The 11,938-nt window shown below is 64.5% G+C and overlaps 2 protein-coding genes across 8 annotated transcripts; one reads left to right on the forward strand and one right to left on the reverse strand.

The window, feature by feature from the left end:
• The first annotated feature begins 336 nt into the window (after nucleotides 1–336).
• On the forward strand, nucleotides 337–3,085 carry RASL10A (RAS like family 10 member A). Of its 4 annotated transcripts, none has more exons than XM_036123117.2 (4): nucleotides 337–982; nucleotides 1,251–1,324; nucleotides 2,061–2,203; nucleotides 2,456–3,085. In XM_036123117.2, exons 1-4 carry the CDS (start codon nucleotides 787–789, stop codon nucleotides 2,721–2,723), a joined length of 681 nt encoding a protein of 226 aa, XP_035979010.1. In that variant the 5' UTR covers nucleotides 337–786; the 3' UTR covers nucleotides 2,724–3,085. The 4 variants fall into 4 exon arrangements, with proteins under 4 accessions (XP_035979010.1, XP_035979011.1, XP_035979012.1 ...); XM_036123118.2 differs by having other exon boundaries at nucleotides 352–982; nucleotides 2,061–2,185; XM_036123119.2 differs by lacking the exon at nucleotides 1,251–1,324 and having other exon boundaries at nucleotides 355–1,005.
• Nucleotides 3,086–3,234: 149 nt separating this feature from the next.
• GAS2L1 (growth arrest specific 2 like 1) lies at nucleotides 3,235–8,828 on the reverse strand. 4 transcript variants are annotated; one of them, XM_036123113.2, is made up of 7 exons: nucleotides 8,694–8,828; nucleotides 8,111–8,245; nucleotides 7,077–7,926; nucleotides 5,619–5,726; nucleotides 5,434–5,530; nucleotides 5,161–5,332; nucleotides 3,235–4,575 (listed from the first exon to the last, which is right to left on the reverse strand). In XM_036123113.2, exons 3-7 carry the CDS (start codon nucleotides 7,818–7,820, stop codon nucleotides 3,540–3,542), a joined length of 2,157 nt encoding a protein of 718 aa, XP_035979006.2. In that variant the 5' UTR covers nucleotides 7,821–7,926; nucleotides 8,111–8,245; nucleotides 8,694–8,828; the 3' UTR covers nucleotides 3,235–3,539. The 4 variants fall into 4 exon arrangements, with proteins under 4 accessions (XP_035979006.2, XP_035979009.2, XP_035979008.2 ...); XM_036123116.2 differs by lacking the exon at nucleotides 8,111–8,245 and having other exon boundaries at nucleotides 7,077–7,728; XM_036123115.2 differs by lacking the exon at nucleotides 8,111–8,245.
• Between the last annotated feature and the right edge of the window lie 3,110 nt (nucleotides 8,829–11,938).

The raw sequence follows: 11,938 nt of genomic DNA on the forward strand, positions 1-11,938 counted from the left end.
CGCAGCGCGGAGACTCGCCCAAGGTCACACAGCTGGGGCTGTAGATCCGACCCGGGCGGCCTGGCTCCAGCGGGCTGGGATTGTCTGGAGCCAGCTTGCGGGAGCGGTGTTTGGAGGAGCGGACGCGGACGTGGGCGGGAAGGGACTTCTATTTTGGAGCGGGTGAGAGGAGCGCGGGACACGGAGGGGGCTGGATCCCTCCCCCGGCTCCCTGCGCCCCAGTCACCTTCCCGCGACCCTTGCCGGGAGGAGCGTCCCGGGCGGGTAGGGGGGAGGTGGGGAGGGGCGGGCCGGCGGTTACCTCATCGCCGCCTCCGGGAAGCTCCGCTCGCTCGCGCCGCTGGCTGGGGCGGCGACTCAGGGCGCCGGAGCGACAGAAGGACGGGGGGACGGAAGCACCGAGGGGCAGCGCCGGCCCCGCGCCCCGATCCGCTGCGGGACCCGCGCGGCCAGGAGGTCGGACCTCGGTGCTCGCGCTGCCGGCGGCGCCTCCAGCCGCGCTGCGGGGCGGAGGCGGTGTCTGCACGGCGCGCGGGGTCTGTTCTCTCCCGAGCTTCGGCACCTGCCGGAGCTGCTCGCGCGTCCTCCGTCGGCCTGCTCGGCTGTCTGTCTGCCCTCCGACCACCGCCCGCTCAGTCCTCTGGCCCGGCCTCTCCCGGCCCAGGGTGCTCCGGGCGGCGATGAGGAGCGCGGGGCCCGAGCGCACCGGGCAGGGCACGCGGGGCTCACGGCGCGCCGCTGGCCCATGAGGCTTTCCAGCGCTGGGCGCGGCAGGGCGCGCGGGCCATGGGGGGCAGCCTGCGGGTGGCCGTGCTGGGCGCCCCGGGCGTGGGCAAGACGGCCATCATCCGCCAGTTCCTGTTCGGTGACTATCCCGAACGCCACCGGCCCACGGACGGGCCACGCCTCTACCGGCCCGCGGTGCTGCTCGACGGCGCGGTCTACGACCTGAGCATCCGCGACGGCGACGGCGCTCGTCCGGGTCAGAACCCCGGGGGTCCAGAGGTAGCGGCTCGAGGGGCGGGCAGGGGCGTGTAACAGCGTGTGTGTATGCGTGACGGGTGCTCGGTGCACACGTGCGTGTCTGCCTGGACAGCCCCGGGGTGCCCAACTGTGTTCATGGATTGAAGGATGAACGTGTCCTGGGGGGTTTGTGTGTGTCTCTCTCCTTCTTGACGGCCTGGAGCTGCCCAAGATCAGGCCCGAGGCCCTGCGATTTTGAAAAGCGGCTTTTTCTCACTCGCCTAAAGTGCCCGTATATTTGCCTGCCTCCGCTGGTGGCTCTGGATCAGTGCACGGCAAGCATGGTTGTGTCTCCCTGAGGGTGAGCACTCTATGTTTGGGGCCTTAGGCAGAGCCTCAGTGGGGGGAGGATGGGGCCAGACACAGGTGTACTTTCTAGGGCGGTCATTCTCTGCTCCCTTATTCCTGTGACTCGTTTAGCAATTTGTGCGAAGTCCAGGACGGACTTTGAATTCTTGGAGCTGGATGCCTCCGAGAGGTGAAGAGGAAAGAGCATGCAGAATTAAGCAGGGCTTCCTGGAGGGGGTGACGTTGGGGCTGACCCTGGAAGGATGAGTGAAGTTTTGATTAAAAGAAGTGGCAGAAGCCTGCCAGGTGGAAGGAACAGCATGTGCTTAGCGGGGGAGGCCCGAATGTGTACAGCTGTCCATAATCCATGGTCTCCGAGGGCCTGGGGAATAGGGAGCCCAGGGCTTTAGAGGCAGCTGTAGTAAATAGGGAGGGAGGGCCCAAGGGGCCAGCCCCAAGCCGAGCTTTGGAAAGCTGGAAGGAGGAAGCTAGGGGGTGGGCAGAGAGGAGGCCGAGAGTGAGGAGGGCTGGTAGCTGACTGGTTTCAGGCCCGGGTTAGAAATTTTTACCCTGGCCACCGTGAAGACCGTAAGGGCCTAGGGAGCTTGTTGGGGGGAGATGGCGCACAGGGGGTGGGGACGGCCGGGGCCTGAGGATGAACTGTGGGTTTAGCGTCAAGACCCTTCAGAGGGTTTGGCAGTCAGAGAGTGAGAAAGGGTCTTCTGGCAAACTCTGGCCTCCCGCCCCAGGAGTGGCCGGACCCCAAGGACTGGAGCTTGCAGGACACGGACGCCTTCGTGCTCGTCTATGACATCTGCAGCCCGGACAGTTTCGACTACGTGAAGGCGCTTCGGCAGCGCATCTCGGAGACCAGGTGGGGACGCGGCCACAGGTGTGTGTGGGCAGAGGAGGGGAGCTTTTGCCAGACTGGCTGGGCCTTTGCCCAAGGGCAGTGGGTGGGTTCTTCCCCAGTCCTGGCCGGGTCTCGGGCCTGCCAGCTATGCGGTCTTTGGGCCCCTCGGGTCTGGTATTTCCTTGGGGGGGGGGTGTCTTTGGCCACAGGAGTGTATATACCCACGGGGGGGAGGGGTCTCGGGCCGTGGGGTGTCCGGCACGGCAGCCCGCGTCCTCATTTGGCCCACAGGCCGGCGGGCGCACCCGAGGCTCCCATCCTCGTGGTAGGCAACAAGCGGGACCGGCAGCGGCTGCGCTTCGGGCCTCGGCGCGCGCTGGCCGCCCTGGTGCGCAGGGGCTGGCGCTGCGGCTACCTCGAGTGCTCCGCCAAGTACAATTGGCACGTGCTGCGTCTTTTCCGCGAGCTGCTGCGTTGCGCTTTGGTGCGCGCGCGCCCTGCGCACCCGGCCCTGCGCCTGCAGGGGGCGCTGCACCCGGCGCGCTGCAGCCTCATGTGACTGAACTGGACGACGACGCCGATGGTGGGGGGAGGGTGGTTTGATTGGAACAACCGGGTACCTGGATTGGACGAAATTGCCCAACTTCTCTCGGATTGGACAGGACAAAGTCTCCTCCCTGATTGGATGAGGAAACCTCCGAGTCAGTCTCCTGGGCGACAGGACTCTCTTTGAGCCTCATTGGACCTAGCCAGGCCCCAAGCTACATTGGGCTCGAGCAGTCCTTTCTGGGACCTCATTGGGTTACAATCCCATTGGACTTGGCTATTCTGATTGGAAGCTCTCAGGTTGCTCCTGCGGCTTCACTGGACAAACTCTTAAGTCACACCTCTCGGGAGGTAATAAAGGGGAAAACAATGCAAGCGCACCTCGCATTTCTCGGATGGGCTGCAGGGTCTCAGGCTTCAAAGTCAGAGCTGCCAGGCATTGCTCCCTGGCACCTAATGCCTGAATCCCAACATGTAATAAGCGTTCCCCAAAAGGTGTGATGACCCCAAGAAGCAGACACAAGTGGCTGGAACAATACTTTACTGTCAGGCTCTGCATGGCCACAGGACCTCAGGAGGGGTCCTCATTGGCCTCCTCTAAGGCATTCAATAATATTAGTAATTAAATAGCAACGCTCATCCCCCAACCGGAATGTACGACAGAGGTCCCATTGTGCCATGTGGTCCCAAGGGGTCTGGTCCCATGAGGTCTGGTACCCGAGAGACAGGGGTGGGGGGACTCCCTGATGCAGAGGGGTTAAGGCCACGAAGGAAAAGGAAGAGAAGGAATGTGGGCCTGGGGTGGGGAGGGGGCAGCTGGGCTGTTTCATCACATCCAGGAATCCGGCTCTGCCCTTGGGCTCACAGAGTGCAGGGCATGCCAGGACCCAGGCTCTGTGGGTCCAGATGGACGTCGAGGGCCCCGAGGCGTGGGGATGCGTGAGGGTTTTCGGTCTGGCTGTGTGTCCATCCGGCCCCGTGCCCAGGTCCTTGGGAGCTCCAGGCCAGCCGGGGGGCTTCCAGGTGCGTCTGGTGGGCCCCCCACACCAGGGCAGGGGCTGCCTTCATCAGAAGAGCTGGACAGGACTGGGCCTCGGGGCCCGGGCAGCCCGTTGGCCATCCGGCCAGGGTCCCCAGATTGGCCACACTTGCCACCCAGGACGCTGAGGGATGAAGAGGAGCTGCTGGAGGAACAGTAGGCCGAGTCAGGAGCTGAGGGGTCCGGGGCCCGCGCTGGGTCAGAGGCTGGGCCTGCGGGGCTCCCGCCAGCGGCGGCCTCGAGGGCTCGGGCATTGGCCAGGAACTCCTCTTCCAAGCGCCGGAACAGCTGCTGCTCCTGCTTCGGGTCAAGCTGCAGCGGGGTGCGGAAGGCACTGGCCGGTGTGGCGCCCGCCTCTGGGCTGGGGCTGGAGACCCGGAGAGGCCGGGGCGCCGCAGGGCTGCGAGCCCGGGCAGTCTGGGGGCTGCTCCTGCCCGAGCCCCCGCTGGCCCTGCCCCGGGGCACCCACGAGTGCTGCCCGTCTCGGTCCCTGCGCACCAGCAGCGTGGTCTGCTCCTCGCGGCTCTGGCTCCGGGCCCGCCGGGCGGGGCTGGGGGCCGACAGCTGGGCTGCCCTGCCTCCTGGGGCCCCACGGGGCCGCCCCCGATCCAGTCGGTCTCTGGACTGGCTGCGCGGGGCGGGGGGCCGTCTCGGGGAGGCCGGGGTGCCTGTGGTCAGCCGCCGGCTGGGCCGCTCCCTCCGGGGGCCGGTGCCTGAGTCTTCACCGCGGACACCAAGGGGGCCGCTCTGGGCTGAGGACGCTGAGGAGTCGCTGTCCCCGGAGTAGCGGCGGGAGCGGGGGTGGGGGGGCAGCTGGTCCCGGGCCCTGGGGCAGGGGAACGAGAGAGAGAGAGAGAGAGAGAGAGAGAGAGAGAGAGAGAGAGAGATGGGGCATCCAGAGACAGGACTGACATGCAGAAAGGGCCGGGAGAGGAAGGAACAAGCAGCCAAGTGGTTGGGGGCGGGGAAGACACCTGTGGTGGTGGTGGTGGTGGGTGGAGGTGGGGGCTGTCAAGGGCTTCGGTCCTCCTGGGGACTTCCAGAGAGAAGTGAGGGACTCGGCAGCAGCTTCCGGCAGCCGGGGCCACCCCCCACCCCAAGGCAGCGGAAGAAGCCAGGCTCCGAGCTCCCCCTCCCCAGGCCTCCGGCTTCCTGGGCAGGCCAGAGGGAAGCGGGTAGGACTGGCCGCCACCCAGCCCCCAGGGCCTGCCCCAGCTGTGTTGTTCGGCTGCTTGGGTTGCCATGGAGATAGGAAGCCAGGCCTGCCCCCACCCACGGGAACTTTTCCCAGGGTGTGAGTCACTCTGGAGCACAGGCTCCTTCGTCATCCAGGCCAGGGCGGACGCACCCCCCCACCACCCTCGGGACCCCTCACCACCCCCCACCACCCCTTGGCCGTCCTGCCTCTCACCTGAGGGGGGTCTCTGTTCCCTCCTTTGAGGTGCGTAGGCTAATGGGAGTCACTTCTGGCCGAGAGCTCCGTCGCTCGCCCCCAGGGGCTGGGCTGCCAGCCCGAGGGCTGGGGGTGGGCGACACCCGCTGTGGGGAGAAGGTGCGAGCCCTGGGCTGGGGCGGGCGGTGGGCTGCGGGGGGTGAGAGAACAGGTGGCAGGTGAAGGGTGGTGCCACAGACACGAGCGCTCTGCCCGCCCAGCCCCCCCCCCGCCCCCGCCATAGGCACTGACCCGAGGACGAGCAGCGGCACGGGTCATGCTTGTCCAGATAGTGCTCCAGAGTGTCCCAGCCGCCACCCACGCGCACCATCACGTGGCTTCTCAGCACCTGTGGGAGCCCAGCGTGGGCAGGTCACGGCCTGTCGGATGGGCCCGGCAGCCCCCCATGGGCCTGCAGGGCAGCCCCGAGCTCTTACCCGCACAAAGATGAGGAGACTGGAGTCTCCCACGCGGTACTTCCCCTCTGAGACTTTGATCATGGGAAACTGGTCTGGGCAGGTGCAGTAGCCCAGGATCTCCCTCACCTGAGGTCAGACAGGAGAGACTGGTGGTCAGGGATCCAGTCCCTCCTCCTGGGGCCTGATGTCAGCAGCTCGAGGCTCAGGAGGAAGCAGGTCCTTCCGGGGAAACGGGGCCCGGATTGCGTTGCCCCAGCCTTGGGTGCGGGCTCTACACTTGACCTTTCCCCAGCTCCCCTTCCCCTTTGGCTGTCAGAGGTCAGGGAGCTGACCAGGAAAGGATGGTGGCGCTGTGGTCAGGTCGGGGCTTGGGACCCCAGTGAGGCGCATCCCTCCAGCCCCAGAGCCTGGGGCAGTCCTGGAAGCCGTCCTCATTCCCCCTTCACCTACTTCACAGAGGCTGAGGCCCCACAGGGAGGCCAGGTCCTGGGAGGAGGCAGGCCATGGGACACGAGTGCGGGGGACCCACACCACGTCGGTGCCGCAGACGTGTAGGGTGGGTGTGCACACACACACACACACACACACACGCGCCACACGCCCAGCAAGCACACATCTGCCCACATGCCCCGCCAAGGCCGGGAGCTGCCAGGCTGGCTATGTGGGCGGCCCTGCCCGCCTCCCAGCCCACAGCGGAGCCCGAGGAAATGAGCAGGTGGAGCCTCGGGTGACCCTGGCCCAAGACAGGGGTGGGGCGGCAGCCTCTGCCCATGGCCAACCGGCTACCCCCTCTGGGATAGGCACATCATAGTCCTAACCTCCTGATAAGAAGGAAACTCTTGGCCAGGCTGCGGGGGCGTCAGGGATACCTAGGTCCCGAGAAGAGGAGGAGGGAGCTGGGGGTACGGTCTGGCACCTCTTGTGCTCACAGTCCTCCTAAGAGGACTTCTGGCTCCTAGCAGCAGCTCTGGGCCTGGCTTCCCAGATCGGTGATGTGCGCAGGGCTGCAGGGGGGAGTGGGGGGGCCTGTAGAGCCCTGGGGAGCTTCCCCGGCACTCACCGAGAGCCTACTGGGTGCCCGGCATCTTGCTCAGAGCCAAGCGTCACAGGCACCCACTCAAACCTCGAGCTCTGTGATGTGGATGCAACTGTCTAGCCCTCGAGTACATACAGAAGGGGTCAAATCATGCGGCCCCCCGGATGAGGGAGCATACAGCACTCCTCTGGTGCACGGGGAGCCCCCAAAGGAAGCGGGGAGATCATGCAGTGCAGTTCAGATTTTATCCCTGGCCCAGCGGGGCCGTGTGCCCTCACCCAGCACTTCTCCCTCTCTGGGTGGTGCCCATCTCCTCGGGGCCAGGTATACACTTGATGCTCAACACGTGCACCACCCCATGGGACAGGCTGTCCCGTCCCTGGCACGCGGTGGGGGCGTAAGGCAGGGCCATGGGCGCGCGCCCTCGTTGGCGGACTCACCAGCTCGTCGAGGTTGCGCAGGTCGCTGGGTGTCATGCGGGGCCCGCGGGCGGGAGCCCCTGCTGTGGTGGCAGTTTCGGGGGCATCCTCCTCGGCCGTGGGGGCATGGGGGGCCGGGGGTGCAGCACGTAGCTCCCGCTCGATCTCCTGTTCAAACTGCACAAGGCGAGGGGCGAGCAGGCCGAGGCGGGCCCCACGCCGCGCCACCTCTAGCAGGCACAGCACCACGCTTTTCTCGTTCTTTCGCAGCACCAGGTCCTCCGTCTCAAACATGAGCACTTCAGGCACGCCCAGCTCTGTTCGGCACCAGCCGATGAACGTGGCCACGTTGTCGCGGGCCATGAAAGAGCCAGGCGCCACACTGTGCGCCTGGAAGGCCACCCCGCGGGCTGGACGGGCAGCGGCCAAAGCGCGGGCGGCCTCGGTGACAGCATTGGCATGTTGGCACAGGGTGGTGCCCGTGGCCAGCCCCGTCAGGAAGCCATCACCACCGCTGGGCAGACCCAGGCCATACAAGGCGTTGAGCCACTCGGCCAGGTCCTCTTTCATGGCCTCCACGTAGGCCTCACTCGAGCGGAACGGCCGCACGCTCTTGGCTGCCGAGCCCGCGATGCCCGCCACGGGGTCCGCCATGCCCGGGCCAGCCGAGTCACTGTGGGTGGGCAGGGACACAGGACTGCTGTGAGGACCCAAGAAGCACTCAGTACAGACTAAGCCGCTGACCACCTGCAACTCGCCTGTCATCTCAGGCCAGATGCCCGGTTTTGTGTGCTGGCTGTGAGAAACTTCACTGTACCTCAGTTTCCTCGTCTGTGAAATGGGTACAATAATAGTACCTTCCTTGCAGGACCTAATGAGATAATTTGTATGAATGACTTAGTATCTGTAAGTGTTTGCTATTTCCCTCTGGGAGGGGGGTGATGGGGGACTTGGCTGAATCCTCCCTCCCTGGCAGGCACACATGCATCCTTATTGCCCCCCATGGTAGGTGCAAAGCAGAGCCCTAGAGATGCAGCCCACAGGCGTGGACTCACAGTGGACAGGCAGGACCTGTCCAGGAATCCGGGTCCCAACTGCAGGAATGGTTAGGGCCATCGCTCAGGGCTGGTACACGGCCCACCTGCTCTGCGAAAGTCCCGGGTACTCCGTCAGCTCCCCTTCCCTAAGGACTGTGTCATTATAACAACGACATAACAGCAGTAACAGTAACCGCAATGCCCCTGCCCAGGGCTGAGTGTTAGTGATTTTATCTCCATTTTACAGATGAGGAAACTGAGGAGCAGAGAGGGTAAGGGCTCGCTCAAGGTCGCAGAGCAGTGCGTGGCAGAGCCAGGCCGACCTGAGCCGCGCTGCGGATCGCAAGAGCCAGGGGCAGCCCCGGGGGTGCCGGAGCCAGGCCCCGCCTCCTCCAAGGAGCCTCCCCAGCGCCGCAGGCCGGGTGCGTGCGGGGCCGGGACTCGGAAGGGCCTCCGACAGCCCCCGCTGGCCTCTCGGCTTCGGCCCAGAGAGGGTTCGGGGGCCGCCCAAGGTCACACAGCCCCGGGGAACGGAGGCCGCAGCTGCCAGGTCCCCGTGAGTGCGCGCCAGGCAGGGGTTGCTGGGGGTCCCCGCGCTCACCTCGCTCATCCTGCGGCCTCGGGGAGCATCGCCCCGGCGGGGCCGAGCGGGGCCGGGCCGCCGCAGGGAGGCGCCGCCCGAGCCACAGCGATCCGGTCCCGCGGCTGAGGCCTCCGCACCCGCCCGCCCGCCGTCTCCGCCCCGCCTCCCTGGAATTTGGATCCGGCCCGAGGGGGCGGGCGGGGCCGCGCGCTCTTAAAGGGCCAGAGCTGTTCCAGGGCTGGCGGGGCGGACCGAGGGAGGAGCTGGAGTCTCCTGACTGGGGTGGGGGCGGGACCAGGGCCCCCAGGCGACCCCACCAGCCCGGACGCCCCATCCCCGCTCAGGCTGATCTCTGTGGTCCCTTCCAAACCTCCTTGGTCTCCTGGGGAGGTTTGGGCCTTTTTAATTACACCCCTTCCCCGGAGAGCTGCCTCCTCGGGAGGGCTGCACGGCCTGTTCCCAAGAGAACTCAGGAAGCGATAGGGACCGGGGCTGCAAAGTCACCTCCGCCTGGAGTGAACCTTCCTAGGTCAGATAAGTGAGGCCAGCGTGACTCCGGGTGCGAGCTTCCTACCAGCAGCGCAGGCCTCGTGGAGGGGGAGGATGGCCTATTCTGCCCGCCTGGCGTGCCACTCCTCACTGAATGCTCATCTTTAACCTTGAGGTTAAGAGAACCCGTTTCTCTGATGAGGACACTGAGGCTCAGAGGGGTAGGCAGGTGGCTAAGGCCTGCGGATCTGACACCTTGGCCCCTGCCCTTTGGGGGGAGGCCCGTCCCCAACCACCTCTGGCTGCCCGGGTCAGGCACAGAATTAAGGGGAAAGGAGAATAATGAAGTGGCCTGGGTCGGTTTGGCTCCGGAGGGTTAATTGCTGCTGGTTTCTTTTCAAACTGCAGAGGAGGGACCTGGCTGGGACCAGCGGGAAATCCTGCCCCCTGCTGCTGGCTGGGCGGGGAGGCCAGGCCTGGCTGGGCCACAGCCTCGCGGGCCAGGCCGGGCCAGCCTGGGGGGAAGCACCACCACCCATAGCCAAGTCTCAGAGCTTTCATAAAGCTCCTCCTGTGCACCAGGCCTGCTCTGTGCCCTTGACCTAAACTAGTCAAGTCACCGCTATGAGGGACTCTCTTTTGCCCAGACTGGGGCTCAAGAGAGCAGCTGGTGGAGTCCGGGTTTGAACCCGGCTATAATGGGAATATCCTCATTCAAGGATCAGGGCCATTTGTTGAGTACCTACTGTGTGCCAGACCTGCTGGTGCCAGGCTGATCACGTGCATTATCTCACTGAGTCCTCATGACTCATGGGCTCACAGCCCAGTGTCCTAGATACCCAAGCGGTGCAGGTTCTGATCTACCCTCTCCTTCAGCACTCCTACCCACAAAGAGTGAGGAAGTCCGGTGACTAGTAATAGTAATGCCTGACACTTATGTGGCACCTACTGTGTGCTGGGTCTCTTCTGGCACTGGGAACCAAGAGCAAAATGTGGGGAAGGAAACAGAGCCAGCTCTGAGGGTTCACAGTGCGGTAGGGGGGCAGACCCTGGGCTGAAACAGGGATGAGGCACCAGGGAAGAGAGAGCGGTGGAGCCGGGGGGGGGGGTGGCCTGGGAGTGTGGGGTGGGATGAGGCTGCAGTTTTAAATCAGTGGTCAGGAAAGGAGCTAAGGGAAGGAACTGTGTGGATGGTTAGAAGGAGAGTATTTCATGCAGAGGGAACAGCCAGTGCAAAGGCCCTGAGGTGGGCATGTGGTTGGTATGTTCAAGAAAGAGTAAGGAGGCCTGTGAGGCTGGGGTGGAGGGAGGGATGAGGATAGAGAGATTGGAGGCAGAGCGAGTAAGGCTTTGTGGGCCATGCCTCTTTGGAGGGACATGGGAGCCATGGAGGGATTTATTGCAGGGGAGGGGTGTAACCTGACTTAGGTCTTAACCGGTTCCCTGTGGTTGCTGTGGTGGGCAGGGCAGGAACCCCGGAGGAGACCAGGTGCTACCAGTGGGGATGGTGGAGAATGGTGGATTCTGGCTGTATTTGAGGGGAGAGCTAATGGGATGTGCTGGTGAATGGGTGTGAATGTGAGGACAGAGTCAAGAATGACTCCCAGATCTGGGACAGCTGATACCTGGGAGAGAGGGCTGCTGGAGATGGGGCAAGGGAACTCAGGTTTCAGGGGGAAGAGCAAGGTGTGGAGACGAAGTAATTTAGTTCTCAAAATAATCCTATGAGGTAGGATGATTTTATGTGTTCTCATCTTACCATGTGGGGACACTGAGGCCCAGAGAGGGCAAGGGATGTGTGCGGTCAGCAGCTGTGCAGGAATTTGATTCCTGCTTATATCTACCCTGCTCAACGACAGGGCTCTAGACATAAGAGAGGTCAGATTGAACCCAGGCCCTGCTCTTGGTCACCGTTGGGTGAGACGGTTAAGCTCTCTGAGTCTCAGTTGCACTACATGTGCAATGGGACAGTTGCATCATGGAGCTGTGAAAATGGTATCATTAGTTAGCAGTCGGGACAGATGTCTACTATTCCTCTGAGGAAGAGGGGACACGGGGGTGGGGGCTTGCTGCTCCCTGTCTCCCATCCCCCGCGCTGTGGCGTGCCATCGCAGAGGCCCCCTCCAGAGCACAGACTCCAACAGTCTGATTATAGGACAGGTGGCAGGGGTAGGGCTGACCGGCATGGCCAGGCTCCTGGCCCAGGCTGTGGAGGGCCTCAGCTTTGACGCCCTCTGTTGTGTGGTGACCTCTGCTGCTCCTTGCAGGACCAGGGGAAGTCACAGAAACTGCTGCAGGGACAGGAGGTTAGGGCTGTGGTTGTCCCGAACCCACTCCCGCGGGGTATGCGGGAAGCTGTGCAGCCAAGGCAGACCTGGTCTTGCCCGTGGGCACGTGGCCGCATTCCTGGCCTCCACTGCTGGGTGCCGGGGAACTGTGTGCTTGGCCTGGGCTGCAGGTGGAGGTCAGACGATGGCCACGGAGTCTTCAAGTGAAGCCCTCACGGGCGGGACTCGGCCCTGGTGCCGGGCAGCTCAGGGGCTGGTCGGGTCCACCCCGAGCCCGGCGGGTTAGCCTGAGCCTGTGAGCACAGCCCTGCGGGAGGAGCTCTTTGGGCTCCTCTGTTCCAACGCGGGTCCGAGCATGACAGCTGCTTGCTCCCGCCCCGGCTGTGGGACAAGTGACCCTCTGCTTCCCTGGGCTGCCTCCTGGGCCCTCCAGGAGAGAAATCAAAGCCGGAAAGCCCCAGAGGGCCCGCTTTCCTGCCTCGGCTG

This window comes from Halichoerus grypus, chromosome 13, assembly GCF_964656455.1.
Source record: "Halichoerus grypus chromosome 13, mHalGry1.hap1.1, whole genome shotgun sequence".
NCBI lineage: Eukaryota > Metazoa > Chordata > Mammalia > Carnivora > Phocidae > Halichoerus > Halichoerus grypus.

Bases quoted from the DNA above. Each gene is read 5' to 3' on its own strand.
- RASL10A (XM_036123117.2), top strand. From the start codon at position 787: ATGGGGGGCAGCCTGCGGGTGGCCGTGCTGGGCGCCCCGGGCGTGGGC. The intron at 1,325-2,060 runs GTGAGCACTCTA...CTCCCGCCCCAG, and splicing joins ATGGTTGTGTCTCCCTGAGG to GAGTGGCCGGACCCCAAGGA. The intron at 2,204-2,455 runs GTGTGTGTGGGC...TTTGGCCCACAG, and splicing joins AGGTGGGGACGCGGCCACAG to GCCGGCGGGCGCACCCGAGG.
- GAS2L1 (XM_036123115.2), bottom strand. From the start codon at position 7,820: ATGACAGGCGAGTTGCAGGTGGTCAGCGGCTTAGTCTGTACTGAGTGC. The intron at 5,727-7,076 runs GTGAGTCCGCCA...GTCTGACCTCAG, and splicing joins TGCGCAACCTCGACGAGCTG to GTGAGGGAGATCCTGGGCTA. The intron at 5,531-5,618 runs GTAAGAGCTCGG...GGGCTCCCACAG, and splicing joins GTCTCCTCATCTTTGTGCGG to GTGCTGAGAAGCCACGTGAT.